Consider the following 9,739-nt stretch of genomic DNA (forward strand, 5'->3'; position numbering starts at 1 on the left):
GTTGGACACAGGGGCTTGGAGCAAGCTGCTCTATGGAAGGGGTCCCTGCCTGTGGCAGTTGTTTGGGACTGGAGGAGCTTTAAGGTCCCTTCCAACCCAGCGCAGTCTCTGGGTCTGCTGCTCCGCTGTGGTGCAGAGCTGGAATCTGGAGCCATCCGGTCCTTCATTAGGATTATGGCAGATGCTCCACTGCTCCTTCCCTGCACCATTCACTGCTCCAGCCCCTGTTCCATGATGCAGATGTAACCCATTGGGAAGACACTCGCCCAGAAGCACTTGGATCAAGCACTCCGTGGGTGCTGTGGGTGCTGCTGGGTGCCAGCAGAGTGCATTTGTGCTCTGGAGGCTCTGCTCCAGCTTCCCCCCTGCTAGAACTGATGGGCATCTCACCAGGAACTGCCCTGGCAGCATCCAGGTGTTCCCTGACTGCTGCTGGAGCTGCAGCAGAGCCCTGGCAGCACCCAGGTAGGGACGTGCTTTGGTGGGGAAGGGTTTGGGCTTGGTTTTGGGTGCCCGAGAGGACCGCAGCATCTCCGCCCTGCGCTGCAGGTGTTGGTGAGCAAAGAGTGGTGAACCGAAGCTCCCGGGCACCGGGACTGGGGTTGGGGAGCAGCCATGGACATGAGGGACGTGCACACGATGCCTGTGTCCTTTATTGGGTGTCCTACAGTTACATGAAGCTGTACAGGGGATGTGGCAGCGCGCGGGGGCAGCTGTGAGGGACCAGCGTTTATTTACAACCAGTAAAGAGCAGCCGGAGCTCTACAGAGCGCAGAGAGGGGCTGGTGTCACCATTTCCTCTTCCTCCCACCCACGAGCATCCACACCTCCCTCAGAGCCCAACGCTCCTGCTCCTGCCTTTGCTTGCCCACCATCGACTCCAACCTGGGGCACAAAACCAACCCCGACCCCATCATTTCTTCTCCCAAAGGACTGGGGTGGGTTCCCCCAGGGCGCCCTCCCTCCGCTGCCCTCCAGAACTCCTGCTTTGAGGAATTCAGCTTTGGTAGAAGGGAGGAAACCAAGAGGGGAGGGTCTGGCCCTGCTCCCGAAGTGATGCTGCTGGCTCGGGACGACGATGGCTTGGTATGGAGTCATGGAACGGTTTGGGTTGGAAGGGAGCGTAAAGCTCATCCAGTCCCAACCCACTGCCACGGGCAGGGGCACCTTCCACTGGAGCAGCTTGCTCCAAGCCTCTAGAAACCAACAAGGAAAAAGAGGAAACGGCCACGAAAGGGAGCAGGGATTTCAGCTTTAGCCCCATCCTATCCTGGGCTGAAGGGAGGTGACGTGGTTGGGCAGGACATAGAAAAAGTGGGCTCCGAGGACCTCGTCTGTGTGTGTCTTGGTTAATCCTTTTGGCTCTGCGCAGCAGAACGGCGATGGGGATGAAGTCCTGACCTCTTCTGGAAGGCAGGGAGGAAGAAGAGGAGGTTAAAACCCTTTCCACCTCCATGAGGAAGCTGGAGGAAAGGGGGCAAGTAGAGAACCAGCATCTCATTGCACCATGATGGGAGACACTCATTGGGTTAAGCACTCCTGCCCCACGCAGTGGCGTTTACACCGATTGATGCTCAGGGATGAGGGAAGTGCCAGAGGTTCCCTGAACAACCAAAGGGTGGAATCTGGTGGCTGGAATCTGCTTGGGGATGGGGATGAGGAAGAGATAAAGGAGAGGGAAGAGGCAAGAGAGGGAGCACAGGGGTGAGAAGGGATGGTTATGACCCCAAATGAGTGGTGCTGAGCTGGAAGAGAGGGTGAAGAGTGGAATGGCCCCGGGTATGGTTATTGCCATGTGCCAAGGCTGTGAAGTGGAGCAGCACCGGTGATATGGGAATGGGAGGTTTGATGCTGCTGAGGTGCATGGTTTATCATGGAATCCCAGCTCCAACCCCTGCCACGGGCAGGGACACCTTCCACGAGAGCAGCTTGCTCCAAGCCCCTGTGTCCAACCACGGAGGAGGCCATGGAGATGCTGCAGGGCTGGGGCAGCCTGGAGAAGAGAAGGCTCCTGAAGGGGAGACCTGAGAGCAGCTCCAGTGCCTGAAGGGGCTGCAGGAAAGCTGGAGAGGGGCTTGGGACAGGGGCCTGTAGGGATGGGATGAGGAGAAACAGCTTCCAACTGGAAGAGGGAAGAGTTGGATGAGATATTAGGAGGAAGTTCTTCATTATGAGGGTGCTGAGGCGCTGGCACAGGGTGCCCAGAGAAGCTGTGGTTGCCCCATCCCTGGCAGTGTTCAAGGCCAGGTTGGACACAGGGGCTTGGAGCAAGCTGCTCTAGTGGAAGGGGTCCCTGCCCGTGGCAGGGGTTGGAGCTGGAGGAGCTTTAAGCTCCCTTCCAACCCAAACCAATCCGGGATTCCATGATCCTTCCTCCACAGGCAGCCGTTCCCACACTGAGTTTGATGCCAAAGCCCCCTCCCCTCACCCCATGGCTTGGGCTCTGCCCCATCGCATCCCCTTTCCCCTCCCCATCCCCTTTAGCCTCTCGGCTACCTGCCACGCGCTGCTCAGAAGAGGCCGCAGTCCTTGAGGTTCTCCTTGATGATGACGTCCGTGACGGCGTCGAAGACGAACTTGACGTTCTGGGTGTCTGTGGCACAGGTCATGTGGCTGTAGATCTCCTTCACGTCCTTCCGCATGTTGAGGTCCAGGAACTGCGTCTTGATGTAATTCCCTGCGTCCTCAAACGTGTTGGGACCTGCGGAGGGAGGAAACGGGGCTGCTGAGCTGCGCCCATGGCAACGGTGGCCAACGGTGGACCTGGGGATGCTCCAGGGTTGGGTTGGGTTGGGTTGAGTTGGGTTGGAAGCTTCCTCTGGAGGAGGAGGAGGAGGAGGAGGAGGGGCTGGTGGTGCCAAGCACCTCACACCCATTTTAACCCTTCCCAAGGCCATGGCTGCTTCTCCTCTGCTCCTACCCCCAGGAACACGACTGCTCCCCCCATAACCCCAACCCAAGGTGTTATCTCCACGTGGTTTGGACACTCTGTGGGTCTCTGGGAGGGGGGAACCCATGGACTCACCGTCGTATTCAGGGAAGCAGATGCTGAGGTGGACCTTCTTGATCTTCTCCTCAAACAGGTCCTTCTTGTTGAGGAAGAGGATGATGGAGGTGGCGGCGAAGAACTTGTGGTTGCATATACTGTTGAATAGGTGCAGGGACTCGTGCATGCGGTTCTGCAAGGAGACACGGAGCCATTGCAGCCTCCAAACCCCCCCCATTCCCAAGGGAAGAGCTCTTCCCTGTCCTCCCTGCGCCACCTTCACCCAGAACCCCTCTTCCCATCTGAACCCCATCCCAGTGCTGGGTAAATCCAAGTGGTGCTCAGGTAGGAGCGGTGTTAAGCAGCTCCGGGCTATGTGATGCTCTGATCCCTCCTGCCAGCTCCTGGGATGTTCAGGAACGAAGGACGCCGGTGATCACGTTGGGAACGTTATCCAGGGAAAGCTCCCAGCCCTGCGGAATGCTTGGGATGCTCCTGTGGGATCTCCTCCACCTGTATGGCAGCAGGCGCCTTCTTCAGGGTGATGGGGATGGATGTGCCTTGTCCAGCTTCCCATGGCGGGGGAGATGCCTCCGACTGCTCCGCTCCTCTTGCTCCTCCTGAGGGATGCCCTGTCCTGGGGCTCTCCCGTTCCTCCTCTGCCCATGAAGCTGCTGTGCCTGGTCCTGGAGCAGTGGCTCTCACTGGGCACCCAGAGGACTTCACTGAGCAGCCTTGTGCCATGGAGCCCCAGCAGGCTTGGGTTGGAAGGGACCTTAAAGCTCCTCCAGCTCCAACCCCTTCCACTGGAGCAGCTTGCTCCAAGCCCCTGTGTGCAACGTGGCCTTGAGCACTGCCAGGGATGGGGCTCCTGTGTCCCCATGAGCTCCATCCCTCCTCTCCCACCCCATTCCCACATCAGATGGCACCAAGTGCTGGTCCCTTCCCTCTGTATCCCCCCCCAAGCACCAACTCTGCTCCCCCCCACTCCATCCACCGAGTTGCAGCCGGGCACCTCCGGGACCCCAACCCACCACTTCATCGTCCTCCACCAGCACCATGTCGTAGGCGCTCAGCGCCCCGCAGAAGATGATGCAGGTCACCCCCTCGAAGCAGTGGATCCACTTCTTGCGCTCCGATCTCTGCCCTCCCACATCGAACATCCTGGTTGGGATGGGGACAAAGATGGGGTGGGGGGGCACATCTGGTCCTGATACCCCACATGTGATGGTGCCAGCACCCTGTCCTCAGCGGTGTCAGGGATGCGGTAACCAACCATCCCTGTCCAGATGGGGTTGGTGGTCCCTGGAGCATCAGGTTCACCCCAAAACCCATCCCCAGCATTGGGGCTGGGGAGGAACATGGGGGACACCATGGAGGGGATCATGGGGGAGATCATGGAGGGATCATGGGGGGTTCATGGGGGGATCATGGTGAGGATCATGGGGGGATCATGGAGGGATCATGGGGGGTTCATGGTGAGGATCATGGAGGGGATCATGGAGGGGATCATGGTGAGGACCATGGGGGGTCCATGGTGAGGATCATGGGGGGATCATGGAGGGGATCATGGTGAGGATCATGGGGGGATCATGGGGGATCATGGGGAATCATGGGGGGATCATGGGGGGATCATGGAGGGGATCATGGGGAATCATGGGGGGATCATGGAGGGGATCATGGTGAGGATCATGGGGGGATCATGGAGAGGATCATGGGGGGATCATGGTGAGGATCATGGGGGGATCATGGGGGGATCATGGAGAGGATCATGGGGGGATCATGGAGGGGATCATGGAGAGGATCATGGGGGGATCATGGAGGGGATCATGGGGGGATCATGGGGGGATCATGGAGGGGATCATGGGGGTTGCACCAACCCACCTGAAATTGAGGTCTTTGACAGAGAACTTGGTCTCGATGATGCCCGTGGTCTTCACCCTGGACCTCAGCACGTCCTGCTCATTGGGCAGGTAGTCAGGGGCCGTGATCCTGTCCAGTTGGTTCAGGTAACTGGAGGGGGGCACAGATGGGGTTGTGAGGCACTGCTGACGTTCCCATGTCCGTCCCCCCTCCCCGGTGCCCTGACCCCACTCACTACGCGGCCGAGTCATTGAGCTGGTACTCGGCGGCGCGGTCGAAGCAAGCCTGGACCCCCCCATCCTTCCAGAGCTTCTTGATGCAGTCCACGAGCTCGGGGGGCATCGTGCCCTCCTCAATGGAGTCAGCCAGGTTGAAGAGCTGCCGCCCATCGTCCTGCAAGAGGGACCATTGCCATTGCCACCACTGCCATTGCCACCACTGCCATTGCCATCATCCCCATTGCCATCATCCCCATTGCCATTGCCACCGCTGCCATTGCCACCACTGCCATTGCCATCATCCCCATTGCCATTGCCACCATTGCCATTGCCACCACTGCCATTGCCATCATCCCCATTGCCATCATCCCCATTGCCATTGCCACCATTGCCATTGCCACCACTGCCATTGCCATCATCCCCATTGCCATCATCCCCATTGCCATTGCCATCATTGCCATCGCCATCATCCCCATTGCCACTGCCACCATCACCATTCCCATTGCCACCATGGCCATTGCCATCATCCCCATTGCCATTGCCACCATCACCATTGCCACCATTGCCATTGCCATCATCCCCATTGCCATTGCCACCATTGCCATTGCCACCATTGCCATTGCCACCATTGCCATTGCCATCATCCCCATCGCCATTGCCACCATCGCCATTGCCACCATTGCCATTAACACCATTGCGATTGCCACCATCACCATTACCACCATTGCCATTGCCACCATTGCCATTGCCACCATTGGCTCTGCCACCATTGCCACTGCCATCATTGCCACCATCACCATTGCCACCATTGCCATTACCACCATTGCCGTTGCCACCATTGCCACCATCCCCATTGCCACCATCCCCATTGCCACCATTGCCATTGCCCCCATCCCACCGGGGCTCCCTGCGCCCAAACCCCACCGTGGGACTCCCCCATCGCCATGGAGGGGGGGGGACGGGACGGGGATGATGGTGGCCCCCAACTGACCGCACGGGACGACTCGGCGTAGTCAATGCCCAGCGTGGACATGGCGCGGATGATGGCCAGGATGGACTGCAGGATGTTGCCGTAGATGATGGCCTTGAACTCCATGCACTCCTCGGGCGTGTAACCATCCTGGTGGATGATCCTGAGGGATGCAGGGGGGGGACACACAGTGGGAATCACCACCATGGGGATGGGTGACCCTGGGTGTCATCCCCCCATAGCCCAGGGGGGACCTGGGACCGTACTCACTTCATCTGCTTCACGATAGTGCTCTTGCCTGATTCACCGGCCCCTGGAGAAGGGTAGGGGGACACCTTAGTGCTGGTCAGGGTGGGATGGACCCCAGGCCTGATGCCACAGCGATGGGCACCAGGGCCACTCTCCCATGTCCTGCATCTCCCAGTGCCATCATCCCCCTGCTCCCATTGCACCCAGTGCTGCACCACAGCCTGGGGACCTCCATGGGTGGTTGGGGACCCCCCAGACACCACCGGTCCCTGGTGTCCCACCTCCCGTGGTGGCCTCGGTGCCGTAAGCAGCTTAGGACAGCGCAGGAAGCTGCTTAGAATTAGGTGCTAATCGCCTTGACCTGTCCCCTCCCCTCCAGGATCAGGCCCCATCACCCCTCCCTGTCACCCCACAGCCCTCAGGGTCCCCCCCAGGTGGCAGGGATTGGGGTGCTGGTGGCAGGAGGTCCCCAAGACACCCCCCCCCCCCCCCCCGAGGATGTGGGACCTGGTGTCCAGGTCCCATCCCTGCGTTGTCCCCTTTATCCCTGCCACCCGCCTGGCTGTCGCCAGGAGCTGATGCCACAACCATGGAGCTCCTCCTTGGGGTACGGAGCTGCAGGGAAGAGGAGCCGTTGGGATGAGGAAGGAGGTGATGGGCTGGGGACAGCCAGGCCCTGGTTGTGTTTCTCCCCTGCCCCATCCATCAAAGGGGTCCCCAATGGCACATAGGGACGAGGGGGACCCCCATCCTGCATCCTCCTGCGGAGCCTTACCCAACAGCAGCAACTTGACCGTCTTGGCCTCCTTATCCGCATCCTCCTGGAGCTTCTTCTCCAGCTCCTTGGACCTCTTGGCCATCTCCTTGTCCTCGGCGCTGGCCCCGCTCCCCATGGCCTCGTCTTCCACCGCCTCCTCCTCCTCCTCCTCCTCTAGCGCCTCGAGCTCCTCGAGGTCCCCAGGCTTTTCCAGCTCTCCTTTGGGAACGGCGATGGGCGACGGAGGAGGAAAGAGGAGCCCCGAGAGGCCGATCCCTGGCGTTGGGGTGCCCCCGAGCAGCGGCGTCCCGGGCGGGCTCTCCTCTAAATCCCCATGGAGAACCTGATTTGTTTGGAGCCTGGGATTTGGGGACCTTTTATCTCACCATGTGACCCAGGAAATCCACTTAGCCCAAGATGGCAAAGATTAGGGCTCAGGGGAAAAACCAATGGAGCATCTCGGGGAGGTGGCCATAGGGCTTTAGATAAGGGGGGGATGGACTCACAGGTAGTGAGACACCCCCCCCCCCGTCGCCATGGGGACACCCTGTGTCCCATGGGGTTGGAGAGCCCCCCATGTCCATGGCTTGTGTTCCCCCATGGGTTGGTTGGCATCAGGGATGGGGTCACCTCCTGCTTGTGTCCCCCCACCCCACAAGCTGGGGGGAGGCGGGGGGGGGGGGGGCTTGGGGGTGACAGAGGGACATGCCTGGGAGCTGGGGGGTCCCCTGGGTGCTGGTGACAAGGGGGACATGGCACTTGGGGGGTGCCCGGGGGGGGGAGATGAGTTAGTTAATGGGGTAATGAGCAGCCATGGGTGCCACCCATCGCCCTCCCGCTGCCCTAAGCTCTTTAATGGGATCCTGCTCAGCCTTCCTCCTCCTCCTCCTCCCCCTATGAGCCCAGTGCCCCCCTCCCCAGCCCAGCACCCAGCCAACAGGGTCCCCCTGCACCCCATTGTCCCCCTGCCGGGACTGGTTTGGGTCTCACCTCAGTGGGGGGATGTGGGAGCCTCCCCAAAGGTGCCGCAGGTCCCCAGTGCTCGGGTTCAGGGGTGCCCTAAATCACTGCGCCCCAATGGGAGCTCGATGTCCCCTCGTTGGTGTCCTGTGTGGTGTCCCCCCCCCTCCTGTGTCCCCCCCGGCCATGGGGGCACTGGGACACCCTGTCCCCGCCGTCGCTTTGATGGGACACAAAGCCCCATCGGAGCCTCTAATGACCCTGGCGCTAATGAAGGGTCCAATTAACGAACCAGACCCTGCTCCCACTGTCACAGGGGGGCACGGGGGGGGGCATGGCTTTGTCCATAGCCCAGACACCCCCCCCAGGCTTCGTGCCCCCCAGCCTGGCACAGAGGTGGCATCACCTCCCTTGCCCCCTTTGGACACAGGGGGGGGACACGGGCGTTCCCGCTGCTCCGGGGGGCTCGGGGGCCTTGGACGGGAGCTCCTGGTACCCCCCAGCACCCCCCCAGCACTCGAGGCCACAGCACCGGGAGCCACCAGTACAGGTAGGGACAACCTAATGGGGGGTGCAATGTCTGATGGGGGGGTTCCAATATCTAATGGGGGGTGCAATGTCTGATGGGGGGTGCAATGTCTGATGGGGGGGTTCCAATATCTGATGGGGGGTGCAATGTCTGATGAGGGGGTGCAATGTCTGATGGGGGGTTCCAATATCTAATGGGGGGGTGCAATGTCTAATGGAGGGTGCAATGTCTGATGGGGGGTGCAATGTCTAATGGAGGGTGCAATGTCTGATGGGGGGGTTCCAATATCTAATGGGGGGGTGCAATGTCTGACTGGGGGGTTCCAATATCTAATGGGGGGTGCAATGTCTGATAGGGGGTGCAATGTCTGATGGGGGGGGTTCCAATATCTAATGGGGGGGTGCAATGTCTGATAGGGGGTGCAATGTCTGATGGGGGGGTTCTAATGTCTAATGGGGGGTGCAATGTCTGATGGGGGGGTTCCAATGTCTAATGGGGGGTGCAATGTCTGATAGGGGGGGTTCCAATATCTAATGAGGGGGTGCAATGTCTAATGGAGGGTGCAATGTCTGATGGGGGGGTTCCAATGTCTAATGGGGGGTGCAATGTCTGATGGGGGGGGTTCCAATATCTAATGGGGGGGTGCAATGTCTAATGGAGGGTGCAATGTCTGATGGGGGGGTTCCAATGTCTAATGGGGGGGTGCAATGTCTGATGGGGGGGGGCGATATCTAATGGGGGCGTGCAATGTCTGATGGGGGGGTGAAATGTTTAATGAGGGGTGCAATGTCTGATGGGGGATCCCAATATCTAATGGGGGGTGTGATGTCTGATGCGGGGTTCAGTATCTAATGGGGGGGTCCAATATCTAATGGGGGGTGCAATATCTGATAGGGGGGTTCCAACATTTAATGGGGGGTCCAATGTCTAATGGAGGGTGCAATGTCTGATGGGGGGGTCCAATATCTAACGGGGGGGGTCCAATGTCTAACGGGGGGGGGGTCCAATGTCTAACGGGGGGGTGCAGAGTCTGATGGGGGGTCAGTGTCTGTGCTGGGCTGCGGGCGGTGACTCCCTCCTGGGGGCGCTGGTCCCTGCCGGGGGGTGCAGAGCCGGGGGGGTGCCACCCCACGATGCCCACCCCGGGGGGGGGGGTGTGAACGACGACACCCCATTGTTGGCGGTGCCGCTGCCACTCGGTGAATGA

General features: G+C 60.1%; 1 protein-coding gene across 1 annotated transcript; it reads right to left on the reverse strand.

Moving 5' to 3' along the window:
* Nucleotides 1-1,213: 1,213 nt before the first annotated feature.
* GNAT2 (G protein subunit alpha transducin 2) lies at nt 1,214-7,533 on the reverse strand. Its single transcript, XM_061443407.1, has 9 exons — nt 7,062-7,533; nt 6,308-6,350; nt 6,059-6,200; nt 5,085-5,242; nt 4,871-4,999; nt 4,021-4,150; nt 3,026-3,179; nt 2,497-2,701; nt 1,214-1,406 (listed from the first exon to the last, which is right to left on the reverse strand). The coding sequence occupies exons 1-8, from the start codon at nt 7,177-7,179 to the stop codon at nt 2,511-2,513; spliced, it is 1,065 nt and encodes a 354-aa protein (XP_061299391.1). The 5' UTR covers nt 7,180-7,533; the 3' UTR covers nt 1,214-1,406; nt 2,497-2,510.
* Between the last annotated feature and the right edge of the window lie 2,206 nt (nt 7,534-9,739).

The sequence above is a fragment of the Pezoporus flaviventris genome, unplaced genomic scaffold, assembly GCF_033815535.1.
Source record: "Pezoporus flaviventris isolate CSIRO_AGI_PZ_B2104156 unplaced genomic scaffold, CSIRO_AGI_Pfla_v1 ptg000355l, whole genome shotgun sequence".
Classification (NCBI taxonomy): Eukaryota; Metazoa; Chordata; class Aves; order Psittaciformes; family Psittacidae; genus Pezoporus; species Pezoporus flaviventris.